Source organism: Lissotriton vulgaris, chromosome 12, assembly GCF_964263255.1.
Source record: "Lissotriton vulgaris chromosome 12, aLisVul1.2, whole genome shotgun sequence".
NCBI lineage: Eukaryota > Metazoa > Chordata > Amphibia > Caudata > Salamandridae > Lissotriton > Lissotriton vulgaris.
Genome location: NC_141700.1, coordinates 571169706 through 571189868, shown reverse-complemented (window position 1 = coordinate 571189868; position 20163 = coordinate 571169706). Strand labels below are relative to the sequence as shown.

At 45.1% G+C, this 20163-nt stretch overlaps 1 protein-coding gene across 1 annotated transcript in view; it reads left to right on the top strand.

Annotated features, from left to right (window-relative positions):
* Positions 1 to 19841, top strand: part of PFDN2 (prefoldin subunit 2) — a 37131-nt gene extending 17290 nt beyond the window's left edge. The window contains exons 2-4 of the mRNA XM_086945427.1: positions 8205 to 8293; positions 9249 to 9372; positions 19527 to 19841. Of these exons, the coding sequence (XP_086801553.1) occupies positions 8205 to 8293; positions 9249 to 9372; positions 19527 to 19709 (396 nt within the window). The 3' untranslated portion in view covers positions 19710 to 19841. The remainder of the gene's footprint in view (positions 1 to 8204; positions 8294 to 9248; positions 9373 to 19526) is intronic.
* Positions 19842 to 20163: the final 322 nt, after the last annotated feature.

Sequence of the window (20163 nt, the reverse complement as noted above, 5' to 3'; positions counted from 1 at the left end):
AAGGGCATTCTTACCACAAGAATGCAAGTTAAGACTCCTTTGTTCTCTGACATTAATGGGCTTTTGTATTATGGACACACCTTGTCTCAATCTGTAATCGTCACATATTCATAGATCCTGGTCCACTTCGCAACCATTGCGACTACCACCTAATGCCAGTACCGTAAATGGTGTGGAAAGGTGTTGAAAACCAAACTTGTGCTCAACCTGTCTCCATGATAAATTGAGCTAAAGTTGGGGTAAATGAAACAGAATAACATAGGATGTGAGAAAAGCATGTTGCTGGCTACTATACCATATTGTTGATAAAATTAAGAAAATGTTTTCAAATACCAATTTGTTTTCTGGAACCAGTACTGTTATTGGATTTCAGAGGGAATGGAGAGCTACCAACACACTGCAACAGAGCTGGAGATGTTAACAGAGGCCTTTCAAATGATTTAAGTGGTCATTGGGCCTTTCAGACCATGATCCTTGTGCAGACTTGTTACATTTCTGCTTGTCAAGGCTCATTACATCTGTGAATTATCAGGAGCACAAACCTAGTCTGTCTCACCAGACTATCAGTGGGTAATTGGTTAAAATTTGGAAAATGAGTGCAAGGGAGCAAATATTTTCCTAGGATCCCGAATACGTACTGAATGGTGAGATTGCTTTCTTCCCCTTTCTACCTTTCCTGATCTAAATCTTCTATGTTACTTTTCATTCCAGCTTTTGGCCTTCCCTCGCTGTTTTCTTCTCCCATCAACCACCATGTCCCTTTTCTGCTCTCTCGCTCTGATCCGATGATGAAAAATAAGGCCAGATGTCCATTACATCACCTGCATAAATTAAGCATGACTGTCTTCCATCTTATTTCTGTGTAACTGTACAAAATATTGGCTGTACAACATAGTATAAATATTGACTGCACACCTAGACAGAACTACTAGTAGCACACCTTGGCAAAGAGTGGGCATAAAAATCATCAACTAGCCTTTTCAATAAATATAATTCAAGGACATTCTGTCGCGATCACTCAGTGTGGGCGGGGAAGAAAGGCCTTACCTGCATCTACACATAGGGCTTCCTTCCACAGCGTGTGTGATGCCTTGTCTATTGGGAATATAGCGCCACCATTGGGCAGGTGGTGCCCATTGAACTACACGTCCCAGAATCCCCAGGGATGCATAACACGAACACTGATCGGGCACCACCAAAAACTCTGCATCTATAAAGCCCCTCCCCTTCCTGGGGTCAGGGCTTGACAATTTTGCATGTTTCCAGTTTTCCAGATAGCGGATGTGTGTTACCCCGCTACAGTTCCTGCCGTTCACTGTATTTTCTTCAGCGGGACGCCGGAGTACTGAAAGGAGACTTCCTTGCCGGAGTATGGTTTTCACAGAGGAGTTTTCCCGCTGACTACCCAGGTTCCAAGCTCCTGACGCGCTCTCCAATTCCCCGCATTACTCCTAGGCCGGCAGGAAGTTATAGGTCCGTGTTTGATCCCTGCGCCCGGATTATCCAGGTATCGTAGCCCTAGATGGAAGAGAAGCGCCGGAGTGCTCCTCCTGCACCCACAACATTTTTGTTTGTTCTGCGCTGGCAACCCATGCCACTGCATGAAACTCACGCTGTGACTTAGTAACAGCGGTCGGGTGCGCTGGCTCCCTGGTGCCTACACTGTGCCTGAAAACTGATACGTGGGGCTACTAATTCCTCGCTTTCATGCTGTGTTTGAAAACGGCGGCCGGGTGCACTTTAATGATTTCGTTTTCAACCTGTGTACTTTACTAGTTACTTTATTTGCGTGACATTTGCATCCTTTTTCGTTTAAGAGCACTAACAAGATCCTGGTTGTCCTAAAGACCCTCTGATGGGTGTGATCTCTCCAAAGGATTGGTGTCTCATGGTCCACTTTCTGAGTGATACTGCATTAGATGTTACCAGCAAGTATGTTTTCATCCGACAATTCCAATGCACCACGGTCCACACACTGACCTGAAACAACATTGCGGTCATGCCGAGAGATAGTTGGAACAAGTAAATGAGTGAAGTCTAGCTCCAGCGTCTGGCAGTTTGAGCTGGGCTGTTACATGGTCACAGTACCTTTAGCCGCGGCGGCATACAGGAAATGTCTGCCGCAAAGCTCCGAAATTTTCGGAATCTGGGGCGTGTTTTTTGCTGAATGACTGATGACGTCACAGATAGAAAGAACACAAAAAGCACGCCCCCGAATCCGAAAAAGACGGGGCTTGAACCGAGTGATGCCCCTCTCCTCCAATGGCTTGCCTCCGTTTAGGAAGCCAGCCAATGGAGAAGAGAGGCGGGTTCCAAGCCCCCTCTAAGAAACATAAAATCTCGGGCTCCGCCCACTGCTACGCAGTGCGACGGTCCTCGACCTAAAAAAACATAAATTTTAATTTTCTCAACGAAATATGTTTGTACTTAAAAACAACAGTCAATGACTTTCATTAATACATATCATAAAAATATTACAGAAATCAACCGTTTAATATTGGTAGCAATGGGAGTGTTGTTTTCCATTGAACGTCACATGTTGTCATCTGAGCTAAGCCCAAGGAATCCAAGAGAACCCTCGCTGCAGAAGCGGACGGGGTATCCAGATGGATATTAAAATCCCCTAAAAGGAGAAATTTGGGGTATCGGAGGGCACGTGGGATAATAATATCGTCAAATGCGTTGAGGAAAGCTCCGGGGAGGACCCGGCAGACGATAAACCAGAGTCCCGCCCAGTGTAAAGAGAGGGGAGAGGGTGAAGGTAAAATCCAGGGCTTCCCCCTCCGCTCAGTCGCCTCTAGCTTCACTGGTGAAGGACCACAAATCCCTAAACACTACCGCCATCCCCCCTCCTCTCCCGGATCCATGATCACCCCTGGCAATTTTGTAGCCCCTAGGAATTGAGAACTCCACTACCGTCCAATTTGGTGTCGGATAAAAGCTCAAAGATGTCAGACGCATGCTTGACCATCGAGCTTGCGTTAATAAGTGCTGCCAAAATCCTAGGTTCGCCGGAGTCCGAGGGAGAGGGATTGGGCTGATGGGTGAGAACAGAATTTACAGACCGGGCATGTTCTAAAAAGATTGTGAAGGACGTCCCAACGTCCGGTTGGCCATGCGCAATATATAGCCAAGCCCCTTCCCCAGCTAGCCCTCTGCCTACGGTCCCGCCGGGATCCGGGACTCACCCAAGATGGCGCCCTGCCCTCCACTCAAACGGCACAACAGCCGCGGTGGACTGGGGCAGGGGGAGAACATCTCCCAACACAGGTGAGTGTTTGTAAAGATCGAAAGGCTATCCACAGGCCACAGTTAAAAGAGTTAAGAAAGTTAAAATTGGTTTAGATGGTAAAAAACAAATGGCGATCGGTCAAGGAACAGAAGAGTAAACCCATCCGCAAATGCCTCGCAGTCTGCCCCCAGCGCACAAGCGGGTACCGTAGGAGCTGCCACCACCTACGATTGCTGCGTCGCGCCCCGCACTGTCTGCCGAGATATAGCCAAGCCCCTCCCCCAGCTAGACCGCTGCCTACGATCCCGCCGGGATCCGGGACTCACCCAAGATAGCGCCCTGCCCTCCACTCAAATGTGTCAAACTGCTTTCTGGACTGCTGTTTCCCATACTGCTGCAACCTATTGAATAACATATGGATAGGTCCCGAGCACTCCACCCCCATCATAAGAAGCTCAGGTAGAGAGAACCCTCCGTATGTACCTGCCAATAGTTGTTTCTGTATTATGCTTGTCTAGCCAATGTACTGCGTGTTGGAGCTGTGTGGCCATGTAGTATAAATCCAGGCGTGGAACCTCCGTTCCTCCCGCCTCCCATTTTTGTTTAAGGATATAAATTTTACTCGCTTCCTCGTTTCCCCTCAATAATTCGACTGGTAAACATTCTAGTTGTGTAAAATACTGGTGTGGGATTCTGTACAATGAATTCTGCAGGGCATATAAGCACCTTGGCAGAGTGACCATTAATATTGTTTCTATTTTTCCCGTCGGGGATAGCAGAAGCGCCTTCCAAAATTTAATGGAGTTTCTGATACCTTCCGCTGCTCTCCCTATATTGTTTTCTAAGTAAGCAGTTGGTATATGTATTAATCTGATTCCTAGATACCTAACGCCCCCGGACACCCACGTTAGCCCTACATTGGGTAACTAATTTTCTGGTTTCCCAGCTAGTCCTCCCATAATGAACAATTTTGACTTTCCGGGGTTAAGACGAAGACCGGATAGCGCTCCAAAACTTTTAAGCTCTGTAACAAGAGCCGCTACCGCTTCGTCTGGCTGGCGCATATACATCAGTGTATATTCCACGTACATCAAGACCACATGGTTTGTATCCCCCAGTTGGATTCCTCATTCCTCATTGCCCCAGCTTTTCCCTCCATGTAACAGCCAAGGACTCCATTGCAATGGTAAATATAAGTGATATTAAGGGGCAGCCCTACCGGGTGCCATTCTTTAAGGCAAATTATTCCGATACTTGTGCTTGTAGCCTCACTCTGGCTGTTGAGTTGGTGTATATTATTCTAATCCATTGTATAAATCCCTGTTCCAGCCCCATACTTTTAAGGGTAGCGTATATATATTCCCATTTGATGGAGTCAACGCCTGTTCGATGTCTAGCAGTGTCTATGCACAGCTCTTGGCCTCTAGACTTGGAGCATCCCACACATGCTAATCTACGTAAATTATGTTTAATAGAACACCTAGGAATAAACCCGGCCTGGTCAGGGTGGATAAGTTGAGGCATGTATGGCAGTCGGGATGCCATAATTCCACGTAATGTTTTGGCGTCCAGGTTTAGGAGGGAGATCGGTCTATAGGAGTTTAGTTTGGTAGTATGGGATTTTTATCTGGTTTAAGGATCATTGTCACCACCACCTCCTGAATAGTTTTTGGTAGGGATCTTTTTGTTAGGACCTCATTAAATATTTCCAATAAGAGGTCGTCTATCAGTGGGCAAAACCTCTAGTAGAATTCCGCCGGTAGTCCGTCACTTCCAGGGCATTTCTCTCTTTTCTGTTTCTTAACGGCTGTTAGTATTTCTTCTTTTGTGATCGGTGCCCCAAGCGCTTCTGCGTCCTCTCTCTCTAATGTGGTTAATTCTGTATTACTCAGAGAGTCCTGCAGTATTTGGATGGGTAGAGATTAGTTGTGCATATCGACTTTATGTTCAGTGCTAGTTCTCCTAAGATCGCCCTTTGTGTGCAGACAGTGTCCCCGTTTTTATTTTGGAGTTGCAATATAGGTGTAGCCTCTCTGTCTGTTCAAATTAGTTTTGCAAGAAGTGCACCTGTCCGATCTCCCTCCATATGTAGTTGCTGTCGATATGTTGTGTATGTAAAGTTTTCTAGCCTGTGCCATGATTCTAATAATTCCTCTCCGGCTTTGTTACATGTAGTCATGTGTAGTGGCATAGTGTGTATAGTGTTCTCTAGCTTCTTCAGCTACCTTTCTTGTGTTTTATGTCCCTTTCCAGTTGTCTCACTCCATATGTGGTCCTCACGCACACCCCCCCTGATGACCACCTTCATAGCCTCCCACTCCGTTGATCTGTTGGCCGTCGATCCCCAGTTCTCTTCAAAATAATGGTTTATAGCTTCTGATACCACCGCTGCAAAGGGTGGATTTGTGAGAACGTTAGCCTGGAGCCGCCATAGCAGGATCGCCGGACAGCCTTCCCCATTTTTCAGCGTTAATAATAGTGACGAGTGATTACACAAGTATCAGGGTAGATAGGACACTCTCTCCGTTGCAGCTGACAATTCAGGTGTAAGGCAACAGTGATCTATGCGACTAAATGTGTTAGATGCCTGGGTGTGACATGAGAATATTTTCTTAACCGCATCACTGCTGCGGCGATTTTTGCGCTGCGCGGCTTTTTTCACTTTTCCGTGTTACATGACGAGCTCAGCTCGTCATCAGCACACGCCACCCGTGGGTGATGACGAGCTGAGCTCGTCATTCGCATCGAAGGGGTTAAGCAGGTTCCTGGCTCTCCATTCATCTCGTAACTGTATGCCCTGCGTTATTGTTGTCAGTGATTCTGCCATTCATGGTTTTGTGTTACTCCTAGGGGGCTCTCTATCTAATGTTGCATCGAATACAGTTGAAATCCCGGTGAGGATAATTTCCACACCCATATATGGTGTCGCTGCTTTCATGATGGACGGGAAGAAATCGGGACAATCTGTGTACCCCAGCAAGATTGTCCTATAATTCCCTTTAATTTTCATTATCGTACTGCAAAGTTAAAGGAGTCTTTAAACCCTAATCACAATGTTAATAAACCTAAGAATCAATTTGTCAGAATTTATAGCCTGACATTTGACCCCTATCTTTGAAGTGCAGCAAATGTGACCAGATAAATACAGAATTTAAAGGCTTCTTTTTTTATTTCATATCTTCGACTTACATGACCCACCAAAAATCTGCTTGCAACCCACAGTTTGGGAAACACTTATCTAATGTATCACTGTTTTGCACCCAAAATCCGGTTGCAAAACATTGATATTTCACTGGGGACGTTAAGGAAGTGATAATTCATTTATCATGGGGATCAAGACATGATGGCCTCCTATCAAGGTTAATAGTAATTTGAGACCTATCTCATTAATATTCATGCCGTATTTCAGATTGGGACCCACTATAATTCATATTTATTAAGAACCGACTATTAGTACTGAGACCCGTTCTTAAAAAATCTTTACAGGTTGTAATTTGTGTCAAGTATTTTGCAACCACTTACTTGTACAACTGGCCCAATGTCCTTCAGTTTTCTTCTCTGTTGCTTCTTTCCCAGTTTTTACTTCCATTTCTTCAACTTAGCTTTCACAATTTTGTCAGTTCAGTCTGGACTCTTCCTACTGATACAAGATAATAATAATAATCCACATTTGTAAAGCGCACAATCACCCGTAAGGGTCTCTAGGCGCTGGGGGCCGTCTGGAACATTAAGCAAGCTATTGCTCAGAGTCACATGGTGCTGGGCTAATCTGCCGCTGGTGTCGGGGATCGAACCGAGATCCCCAGATTCCGGAGTCAGTCGCCTTAGCTGCAGCGCCACACCTCTTCCAAGATGAAGGCTGATTGATGGGTCTAAGTTAAGGTGGAATGGTGGGCAAAAGAACAAAGGTTTGGAATGCTTCTCTGAGTGACTGCCTATGTTTAGGAGAATTGCTTTCAATTTGCCTAACACTTTTTGTGTGCGATTGTCTCCATCTTTATTGATACCCTTCTTCCCCCAGTTTCACTAAGTATGCCTAAAGCTCCATGGTGCCGTAAAAAAGGCAAATCATAATTAAAATGAATAAAAGACTACGGGCAAGATGTAAAAGCAATTTTGTGATTGCAGACCATACGATTTGCAAAACCACAGGCATTCAACTGTACAAAGGATAGTGTCTTATGTTCAAAACCCATTTTATGATTCAGAAAAGTATTTCCAATTCGTACCAATAATAGCAGTGTGGAAGTTTTGTAAGATTGCATTTCTTCATAATAGCGATTCAGTATGTAATTTTGCTCTGGTTTGCAAGCACATTTCTGCTCGCAAACTTTTTTGCAGTTACTGACACCTCAGAGGTGGTGTAACACATTTTCAAAGGGGGAAGTGGGTCTCTTTGGGAGTATCTTCCTTTTGGGAACAGTGTTGGGAGCTTCATGAGGAGTAGACAATGGTCCAGTGGAATTGTTTTATTTTTTTAAAGCTGCGCCAATTTCTTCAAGAAACAAAACCATTTTGAGAATGCAAACACCCAGGTGGTGTGAGGTCATTTGAAGGCCACCATCTCTGTAGCCCACATTGGGGGTTCTTAAATTGCAACCTGCTTAATTAATATTGATTAAGCAGGTCGTTGTGAGATTGATGAATCTGTAAAGCTACTTTAAGGTACCTGGGCGGCTTTGGAAAATGAATGATTGGCTACGGAACATCAGGGCACAATTTGGGGCTACCTTTTCCGACCAGTATGATACTACATTTGACCCGAACTACTGAAAAAAAGATCTACATTCATATGTGGAAGTTGAATCAATGAGTGGTGTAAAACTTTTGTAGACTGATTTTAACTAAAAGCACACAATTCATGCTAAAAAAGTAAACCGAATAGTGAACATATTCCACTCTTATTTGATGACTGGGTGGCTCATTTTACCTTAAGATAAAGCAGGATTCTCTGATACCTACTCTTTCTTAGGTTGTGTCCGGCTTTAATCGTCTAAGGCAAGAACAGCGAGGGATGGCATCAAAAGCAGCGGAGTTGGAAATGGAATTGAACGAACACAGGTGAGTAGGCAAGAAATGTATTGTTGAATTTGAGCTTGTGGCATATACTAATTGGCTGTGAAGACGCTGTTCGAAGAGCATTTCCCTAAGTGTAGCTCTGACTGATCTGTAGAGAATCGCATGCACCCAGCCCTTGCTGTGTGACAACTTCTGCATACTTTTAAATTCATTTGTTCAATTTATTAATATTTCACATCATCCCTGCAATTTAACAGCTGCATCTCGATTATCAGTGCAGGTTTGAGTATGCTTTAGTGGCAGTTTAACAGAAGAAACCTATTTAAGTTGTGATGTTAGTGGTCTTCAAAAATGAGTTTCTGGTTGTACACCAACATACAGTCCTTTTTAGATGGTATGGCATCTTTGGATGCAGACTTCTAAAATGATCCTGGCCCCTCCACATACATAATTCGCTTGAGAAGCTATTCACAGTGCCAAGGAGAACACACTACTTGATGAGGCATGCACCTTGTAATTTCTCGATGTCTGCTAGGAAAAACATCTTCACAGCACAAGGACTTTCTTTCAAATGATTTTGTTTAAAAAATATTAAGTCCGACTGTACAGACGCTGTGGGGAAAGCGCTTCCTACCGGTGTTCTGCAGCTGCTACTGTGAAATTGTAAACGTTTTACCTCTGAAGAGCTTGGTAGTCTTAGATCCAATACCAAACTTGGCTTTGCGGCTCCTTTTTGCATCAGTTGTAATGAAAACTGAAAGTTGGTTTGAAGAACAGTCTTTGTGGCCTGTTCTCAAATGTAGGATCATCAGGGAACATGTAAGAGCCAATAGTCCTACAGCTTGTTTAGTAGATTTTGGGAAACCGGTTTCCACTATAATATCCTACACATTGAAGATCTGATTGTTATTCCTTGAACCTCAGGTTATTTAGCTCTTTGAAAATCATGGTATGTGCACCTCCTATCTCCTTACTATGAGACAATTTTTTCTTCTAGCCTTGTAATTGATACACTTAAAGAAGTCGATCCGAGTAGGAAGTGCTACCGTATGGTTGGTGGGGTACTGGTTGAGCGAACGGTAAAAGAAGTTCTCCCTGCCCTGGAAAGCAACAAAGACCAGGTAAACTATCAAAAAGTATTTAACATGAGATATGTTCAGGCATTTGGCCTGTTTAGGGCCCTTGCAGTTGTGTTGGGCTTGAGCTCAATCAAACAGTAACAAGCACTGGTAATGCATCGGTTTCGCCTATGTAACGAATAAAGAGCTGTTTTCATCAATCATCGTCCGGGAGAAGGAAATAGCTCCCTGACAGATAACAGAGAAGTGAAGAGGATGTGGCGCAGTGGGCATAGCTGCTGACTTGAGAGCTGGGGATCCCAGTTCTGGTCTCGGCGGTGTCCCGCAACATCCTGTGATTGTATGCAAATCACTTAATCTCTCCGGGTGATACATTGTTATATCAATGTGCTGCAGGAATAAAAGGCAAAACGTTATGAAAATATAGTTCCACCAAAGCGGATGTTAACAGTATTTCAGCAGCGGGAAACTAATAAGAGAAGCAGACGAGGAACCAACATTGGTAAATGCACACAAATATGTTACAGCCAATAGAAATGGAGGAAAGGTAAGGGGCACTCAGAGGAACCAATGAAAAGCTAGGAAATAGAGGAGTACATCCCATTTACGTTTGTTTTTTTAAACAATAGATTTCTCAAGCACAGGGCAAGCGATGTCCAGGTGAAACCTAAAAATGAAGTAAAATACTATAACCATCATTCTGACCCAATTGGCATTACCATACCCTAAATGTGCCCAGGAAAAATCTTGTTGCGCTCCTTTCGGGTTTTAAATCTGCAAACTTTTACAGCAGTAGTCTGAGATTTCCAGGTCCAAATGAAGGTCTTTATGCAGTAATTTAAGTTGCTGTGTCTAAGGTTTGCACATTTGTCTTCCTTCTAGCCTATGTTGTTCACCTTACTTCTGGCCATTATGGACACTGTTCAAAGTCCTGAATTTTCCACTACAAATCCATGATTTCCAGTGTGATGTTATAAATATGTTGGTTGTTTCAAAAGAAGCCATAAGTCGGTAGCATTAGACTACCACATAAAGCCCAGGAACTAGAAATGTCCATTATGACCTTAAGAGAGGTGTTTAACTTATTTTGACTTGTTTCCTTATACAAATTTTACTAGGTGTTTCTTAATGAAAGTGTAAAAATGGCAGATGAGGAGTTTTAGAGCATAACTAGTACTCACATGATTAGGTGAAAAACAGCATTTGCACCTCATCTTAGTGTTCCCACTGCAATATTGTAATTGCATTTACATAGCCCTTACTACCCCTGACAAAGCGCTTATTCGGCGAGTAGCACGCTACTCCGGAACCCATAAAGTATTAGTTTTAAATTATTATAGTGAAATATGAAAGTCATTTGAGTGGTGGATTGTTTAGTCAGTTATGTGGGTCCAGGTAGTCAAAAAGTTCATCCCGCTGGAAGATAGTCAATTGGGACTAAAAGTATTGGACTCAGTGCTCAGTAAGTGACATACAATTTGAAGTGGAAAACTTTTCACTAGCCTCTTTGATGCGTATAAGAGGTACAAAATGTGCAGTATTAATTAAGCTAATACACACAAACAGATGCACTCTATAAAGAACAATATCTTAGTAATATTCTTGAAACCACTACAGATCGCGTAGGCAGCAGAATTGTACACTACTTGAAAGCTTACCGGTAAAGGTATTTTAGTCCTGAATAATAATTACATACAATCGTCCAGGCGGGAGGCAATTTCAGCAGCTAGTGCTGCCACATTTCGTTAAGCAATGGATGAATTTTGTATAACACTTTGCTTGTTGCTAAGCGCATTTGCTGGACTTGCGCTCACCTGCCGTATCCTGCACTTGAAGCTCACCGCACCCGCTCCGCGGGTGCCGCTTCGTCGAGGGTCCTTGTGCTGACTCTGCCTGTTTCCTGTGGGGGCACCCCTGTTTGAACTTTGGGACCAGCAACGCTTCAGGGCTGCGAGCGTGCAGGGACTACCTGACCCAGGTGTCCCTGCGAGACCGAGCCCAGCTTCCGGTCCGCTCTCCATGTAGCTCCGCCCCCCGCCCATCGGAGGGCCGTTAAAATCAGCTGGGCTTGCCACCGATCCTTGGGACACTTTGCTTGTTGCTAAGCGCATTGCTGGACTTGCGCTCACCTACCTTATCCTGCACTTGAAGCTCGCCGCACCCGCTCCGCGGGTGCCGCTTCGTCGAGGGTCCTTGTGCTGACTCTGCCTGTTTCCTGTGGGGGCACCCCTGTTTGAACTTTGGGACCAGCAACGCTTCAGGGCTGCGAGCGTGCAGGGACTACCTGACCCAGGTGTCCCTGCGAGACCGAGCCCAGCTTCCGGTCCGCTCTCCCTGTAGCTCCGCCCCCGCCCTTTCCAACCACTATCAACACTGTTTGTTCTCCCGCAGCGCGGGACGCAGCCCAGGGCAAAGACCGGGCTAAGAGCGGGCCGTTTGAGGCCGTTCGAGCACGTGAGAATCCGGTCCGGGCCCCCCCTCTTCGCCTGCCACTTCAAGGACATTTTTACACCAGCAAAATGTGTACTAGGGAAACCAGGAGCAAAACATCCTCACTAGCCGCGGCCGGAGCCGTCAAAGGCCCCATTTACACTTACTTTGCCAAAGCAGTTTCTCTCCTGATCGAGGAAATCGAGGTTCTGGAGCGCAGAATTTCCCAAGAAATAGATTGGGTAAGGAGATCTTCAATGGGCCCTATGGCCCAAGCCAGAACCCCTGAAGATAGATCTGGTCCTACAACTAGACATAGTACAGACCAGGCAATATGTCCACCTTCAGGCACTATAACTACTAATCCAGAGCTCACCATTGAGGTCCCGAGCGACTTTGAGGACATGAGCCTCATGGCCCTACCCAACACCCAAATTCTTCAGCCGACATCAACAGAAAACACTGAGACAGCCAAAGTTGTAGAACCCAGCAAAGATAGCAATAGGGGGACCAGAGAAGGGGCCATTCCAAAAAAGAAGCTGGGGCCACAAAACAAAGAAGATCATAGGACCAAAACTCTGAAGCCCAAACAAGCTAGAGGCAAAGGGGGGAAAGGAGCTACCTCCGCCCCTATGGTGGAGAGGCCGGGATCGCCATCCCCCCCTAGAAAGACCAATTCAACCTCACTACCACAACCCATTAACTACGCGCCAGTTGACATTACCTCAGACGACATCACACTAGAGGACATAGGTACACTTCTCAGGTCCCTATTGAGTCCCCTTGAGGCTAGATTGATCAAGATCGAAGCTAGGCTAGTCAGCATCGAAAAGGCAACCGTGCAACTGGCCGACTCAAGGAAAATTGATAACAGCGGGACTAAAATAGCAAAAGAGGGACCAGGACCAAAACTCACCAAAGGCAATGGGCCTCCTATAGCAACAACTAATAAGCCCCCACCCACAAACCCCAAACCCTTACAATCCTTACCGAATAATGCTTCGCAACCACCAGATGCAAATAAGGCCCCTATCCCTACACAGCAAATAGCAACTGCCACCCCAAAAACAACCCCTCCATTGAAAGATAATATTCTGCCCTCGGCTAACGCCAAGAGTGATCCTCAACTTATTGGAGAGAAATTTAACACTAATCGCAGACCCAAACCTATAAACCTCCCCCCAGAAGCAGCACCCTACACCTTACTCCTGGCGGGGGTTCCGGAACTAAACTTCCTCACATTCGAATCCACTAGTTCACTCAAGAACAAAGTAATTAACTGGCTCTCTGTAAATAGACCACTCCCGAGAGGAACAACTAGCGATATATCCATGGCTAGGAGGGCAAGGTGGGTGGGCTACACCAGGAAATCCATAAGAGGAGATTGTATTCTGGTCACTTTTAGGGACCCGAACACAGCCGCATATATTTGCACATGGGCTGCTGATGAGGATTTTGGCAGCACCATCCAACCACTACCCCTTTCTTTCTTCTACCCCTCAAATCTGTACAATTCAGAGGACCACAGGTGGGGGTATCACCAAGAGCTGCTGGAGGGTTGGGAAAACTGCCCCAGGGAGAGTAATAACCACCCGCTACTCAGGGGAAGACCAACAGAGCAGTTCCCTGTATACGGGGATGAGGCTGGCTGGGAAACTGTCGCTAGAAGGAGAGGGGGGGCGGTGGATATAGGAGGGGAATCCCGGGGCCACACAGAATACACTTCCCCGCCTATCTATCTACCCACAACCGATATAGTAGTCTAGAAATGGTAGACTGACAGGCGGCTGAAGAGGGGAGTGTTTCTCAAACAACTCCCACATTTGAGATTATTACAACCACAGCTACTGACACATATCCTGTGGCATCCAGTACTGTCGAAATCACCCAGGTCCCAAGCACGACGCATTTTTCTCCACCCCCTGTCAACAGACCCATGGGCACGTACCACCTCCCCACAAACCAACTGGCGCCTTCTGAGTGCACCCCCACTAACTCTGTTCCTACGGGCCAACCCACTACCCAATCGTCAGATATAACAGTGATCTCCTGGAATGTGGCTGGCCTTGCTAGTAAAATAGATTGCACAGAGTGGGGTACTTACATCAGATCTAAAAATATAATTCTCTTACAAGAAACTTGGGCGCGTGAGGAAATAGTATTCCCGGGCTTCGCCTCTTTCTTCAAAGCAGCTAAATGGGGGGGAAGGGGCAGGCCATCAGGGGGACTAACAACATGGGTAGCTACAGACGTGGGCTGTCAAGCTACCTCCTTAGAGACCGCTTCTGATGACCTACTGGCTGTCTTACTCGAGTGGCCAGACTACTCGAAGTTGCTAGTTATTAACATCTACTCAAGGCCGGTACCAATGCACAAAGAATCTGGCACCGTGGATGAGTTAGCTAGGCTCCTAGAAGGTACCCCATGCGAACTCGCCTGCCTGGTCGGAGGCGATTTCAACTCTCACTACGAACCACTGCCTGGTCTACGTGATGGTCCTTCCCATGAGGAAGATTCATGTTGGTTTATACCAGAGACGGTGGCACCACCCCCTAGGGCTTGGACTCCTTTAGCCCTACAGATAACTGCCCTCACCCTCAACCTTGGTCTAAGGGCGTGCAACGGCCGTTGCAAATCGGACATACATAGTAACCATACTTATAACAAGCCCTGTAGTGAATCCAGACTGGATTACATTATGGTCAAACTGTTTATATGGCCAGCAATAGTCTATTTCAAAGTCACCCCAAGAATGGACAGTGACCATAATTCCTTGGAATTGACTTACTCCCTGCCTGGGAACGAGGCCATATCCCACGGATCGGACAAAGACAAGACGGGCCTTCTACTTGAAAATAATCGTAGGAAGGTCAAGTGGGAGAAATTGGCCAACAGTCTAGATAGAATACCCCGGCTATACGAAAGGATAATCCCACTTCTGGAGAATGCCTTTCAGTTAGGAACTAAGGCCCTAGACGATGCTACCAGAGGAGAGCTTGCACAAATACATGCAGGCATTACCACCACCCTAGAGCAGGATCTGTTTTCATCCTCCGGGAATAGGAACGGCCCCAAGCCAAAGACATCTTGGTACAACGCCGCTTGTAGGGAAGCCAAGGCCCACTTGTTAACTGCTATAAAGGGACGATTCAACAAGGAAGAAATCCGTGCCAGGAGAAGATCGTATAAAATCCTCCTGGAGAACGCGAGGGCGGAATGGGACCACGATTACTGGGAAAATCTCGCCAAAGCATTAATAACCAGAGATTCCCGTAAATTCTGGTGCGTAGTCGCGAACGGTACGGAGGATTTATCCTCCGCAATAGAGCCCAACATAGCCCCCATGGTATGGCAGAACCACTTTGAGGCGTTGTATGCGGAGGGAGGGGGGGGATCAGAACAACGACGGTCCCATAAATCCATCTAGTACTACCGGGGTTGCTTTCACTGAAAAAGAGGTAAGGGAGGCCATTAAACGCCTAGCTGCTGGAAAAGCCCCGGGACTTGATGGGGTGCCAGGGGACTTGTTCAAGCAGGAACCTGGGATATGGGCACCATATCTCACACTAATATTCAATGCCATTCTGGGGGGAATGGAGGTGCCTGATACTTGGAGGGGAGCAGAGGTGGTCCCCATCTACAAAAAGGGATCCCCCCTGCTTCCTTCCAACTATCGTCCCATCAGTCTTATTGACATATCCCAAAAACTCTTCGGTAGACTGATCCTGAACCGATTGCAGGCCTGGACTGAGGAAATGGACATCCTGCCCCCCTATCAGGCAGGATTCAGGGAGGGTGTATCGACCATAGATCAAATTTTCAGGCTACATCTCCTCTACTGGAGAACAGCTGTAATCGAGGGTGGCACTCTATATACCATCTTTGTAGACCTACGTGCCGCCTTCGACTTAGTACCCAGAGCGAGGCTGTGGAGAGTCCTGGAAGAGCTGAACGTTCCTGCTGACATCTTGGCAATCCTGAAGAGACTCCACTACAACAACTACGCTCGCGTAAGGTGTGGCAAAGGTGGCAAATTAACCGAAAGGTTTCCCGTCCGCAGAGGCGTAAGACAGGGTTGCGTGCTCGCACCGACCCTGTTTTGCATCTTTGTGAATGAGGTTGTTGCCCACCTAAACAGGATTGCCAACTCCGATGCCCCAAAGTTGACAGGCACCAGGGTGCCTGCAATTATGTTTGCAGATGACACCCTGCTGCTGTCCAAATCCCCCATGGGGATTCAACGCATCTTGGATGGCTTTTTAGACTTCTGCTCTGATCGGGGACTGGAAATCAACCCCCAAAAAACTAAATTCATGATTCTGAATCCCAACCCCCAGAATCGAGCACCACCCAGGCTAGGCACAGTACAACTAGAACGAGTGCACAATATTGAATACTTGGGGATCACTATAAATGAACATTTAACGTGGACGTCTCACCAGGCTAAAGTGACCATCAAACTGGCTCAGTTGGCGGGTGGCACTACGCGCCTGGCGAACAAATCCTTTTATCGCCCACTAACCCCAATCATTCACATTTACAAAACCCAAGCACGGGCGGGCGTCACATACGGGGGTAAGCTGTGGGGTCACTCTCTACTTCCAAAGTTACAGTCCACCGAAAACAAATTCCTGAGACAGGTCGTTGCCCTCCCTCAGAGCACTCCTCTACTCCCCCTCAGATTAGATCTGGGAATTAGATCTATAACAGAGGAGCTAGGACTCAAACCCCTAACCTTTTGGAGGCGTTTGTGGTGTAGCCCAGATCTCATAAACTACAGAGAGGAACTGCAGGAATTCCTGCTGCTACGGAATGCTAAAAAGATCCCGTGGTTGACCTACATCAAGGGAAGGTTCGAGGAACTGGGCTACCCGGAATTATGGACGGATCCTTCAAATTCTTGTATAAAGACTCCAAAAAAGGTACTCGTGAGAGCATACCATGAACTAATGCTCCCAAGAGCTATCAATGATAGTCGAGAAGGATCCCTGACACACCTATTCCTGAAAGTGAAAGACTCTTACTGCCTTGAAAGGACTCTAGATGCGATCTCCCCTGTGCTAACGAGAAAACTATTCTTACAATGGAGATACGGATGCCTCCCCTTAGCATCATTTACAGCGTCTTGGTCACCCCGCTCCACCGTAGCAACTTGCCCAGTGTGCGCCCATCCGAAGGAGGATGATGTTCACGCTGTTTTCTTCTGCAGGGGCTATGAGAGGAGCAGGAAATACTGGCTAGTCCCGTTACTCAGGAACTTGGGCTTCAGATCTTTTCAACCTGCTTATAGAGTTTTAAAGACAGACCTCTCTCCCACTGTAGTCTTTGCCCTTTCGAAATTTTTAACCTCCTTGTGGTTTACCCGAAGCCGAGTGATGAAAAGACTTGTATAAAAGACCCTCTGAAAGTTTATAGCGCATCCATCGTACCCCTCGCTTTTTATACATTTTAACTATCGGATCACTCATGTTTAATAAGTTTTTAACTGTGTATATATATTGTTATGTATCTTTTATGATCTGTGATCGAAATAAAGATTTTTGAAATGAAATGTATAAAACCTCTTTATGGAAAAGGAGGACGAAATTGCTTACAACTGAAACTTGGGTGACCTGAAAGCCTAGTAATGTATGAGTTAATAGATGATGGGCTGGCTGTCATATCAGTAGATATACAATTGGTGCTTAAATGATCATGCTAACACCCATAACCTTTAGCTTATCTTAAGTTCAAATTGAATGAGTGTCCTATAACCCGTGACCACAAATATATATTATGTGGAGTGACTTTCAGGATGATCACAAAGCTTTGTAAGAACTTGAATGTTACAAGCAAACCTGCAAGGCTATGAAACTAAGTGATACAGTTCTGTGCCAAAATGTTCAAATCAATAGACAGTGCAGATCTATAATTGAGTGTAGTGCTTCTTTCAAGTCTTCTAGGTATTTAAACATCCCACCTAGGCATACAAATATAAGAGCATGAAATGTTTTTTACCCTAAAACACATTAGGGTATGACCGAATCACAGCACAAAGTACTCTGAGAAAAATAGAGACCACTGACATGATGAATTCAGGAGACTCCGATGCTTTGAGAAATGAGGGTGGGAATTCAATAAAATAGATCTCATGTTTTTTTTAACTGAAACCTTCATAGTGCAGATGCAGCAGTAGAAGAGGTTGGCAGGGAGAGCTAGAATATGTAACTTCCCACACACTCTTTTTATAGATTTTAGGAATGGTCAGTTTTTTCTCTTTGGCGTTTAGTGAGTTGTGGATTAAGGATGAAACTTTCATTTTACATTAAAAACAAAGAGTAATATCTTTAGGTGCTTCCTTACATTTCCGTAGGCTTCCAATACTTTCTTATGTTAGATCCTCCATGAAGCCTTTACCAAGTACGTGTTCTTCCTCATTATTTTGCAATGAACATTTTTTTAAGTCTTTATGTATTATTCCTGGACATGCAATGTGCTTTCCTACTTAAAATACAGGCATACTGCTTCTAATTTGTTGCTTTCACCCTATCTGCCGTCCCTATTGATACTTTAGTTAGTTACACCTGCAACTGTACTACTGCATGCCACTCCACTATACACCCCTTCCATTCCATGCCACTCCACGCTGCTCTAAGCCTTGCCACTCTGGCACTCTACTCTACACGCCACTCCACTCTACACCACTCCACTCTAAGCCACTCCAAGCCACTGTAGCCCACTCTGTGCTACTCCACTCAATGTCATTCCACTCTACTTTATGCCACTCTACTCCACACTAACTCACTCTACTCTGCACCACCCTACTCAACGCCACCCCTGGCCAATTCACTCATTCCACTCTACCGTGTGCCACTCTACTCCACTCTTCTAAGGCACTCTCCTCTACGTTGCGGCACTAACTTTTAGTGATGCTGAACAGCAGGCACGCTGTTGTGCAACATGGCTAAAATACATTATTGAAGCCAATAGCTCTCACCTAGGCAAGACCTATTGGCTTTGCCAGTGCTTGTTTCTTTTAGTAGTAACTAACTCAGAGTTCATGAATACTGGAAAGTGGTAAACCTACTCAAATGCTTAAGTGACCTTTCAGAATCTGATCCATACTCTGAATATAAGATCAATATGGTGTATTGTTTGTTACAATACTTCTCATCTGGACGTAGATTTCTCTGTGCCTTTCTCCCCTTTATTTCCAAGTTTGCCTATCCATAAAATGACTAGGCTAGTGACGAAAATTATATACCTGTAACCAGCGTTCAACAATACATCTTTTATTGGTCTGCCTGCAACTGTCTCAACTTTGAAAGAAGCGGCATGCTCTCCTGTTTTTTTGTTTAAAAATGAACGTGAAACTAGCAGGAAATATCGGGGTGTTTTATAGACTTTTTTTCCCCTTTTCTAACATCTTTAAGCTTTGCCTGTGATCTAGGGAGACTAAACAGTGTTTTTCAATGACGCGTTCTATATACTTGATGTTTACGTGAGGCTACATGAGGTATCTCATCCATTCGCTTCTAGAGAAGATCCATTCCTTATTGATGCAGCTGAAAAATGATTCTTGGGAAGCAACCCATTGTGAGCTCTCACAAGGACCAGGCCTCTGACCTTAGGGCGATCTCTTTCAATATTTTTTTTAGGTTTCATGGTCTCACCTTTTTATTTATACTATTTGTTCTGAATCAAACAGTCTGTAAAAGTTTCGTGAAACTATTAATCTTTACCGATACTATTAATATAACCTTTTAATTTTTTTCTAATCATTGCAGCTCAACAAAATCATCGAGACCCTGAATGTGCAGTTACAAACCAAGGGTAGAGAGCTGAACGAATTTCGTGAGAAGCACAACATTCGCGTGATGGGGGAGGACGAGCAGAAGCAGCCTGCCAAGGAGAGTGGCAATGGGTCAGCTGGCACTAAAGCCACTTCTGCTGGCGTGTTAGTCTCCTGAGGCTCAATGCTCTCTTACCTTAGTCCCATCTCCACAACCTTAGTAAAGGATTAACTTTATTCATATATTTTTCGGGGTGCTTGTAATATTTTTGTTAAATAAATATTTGTTTGACTTTTGGACAGGTTTGAATTGAACTTGATGTCCATTTTCTTGCGTTATTTTTCTATTACTCAAAAAATGGGATGCAAAACCAAACCTTTAGAAAACATTTGTTTACAGTAATGTTTGAGATAGCTATTTATTTGTACATATGTCATAGTTTGTGGTGTTGACCCTAGTTATGTTTGAAATACAGGCCGAAAAGAGTTATTTTTTTAAAATTGCTAATAAAGTCAGGTCTGTTCGATAAACTTACCTTCTGGCATGTTCCTTCCAGGTAAGGCTTGTCCTTTCAAATTTATTGCGGGTTAGTCAGAGTTACCAAAATGTGCTGACATAGGGTTGTTTGCGT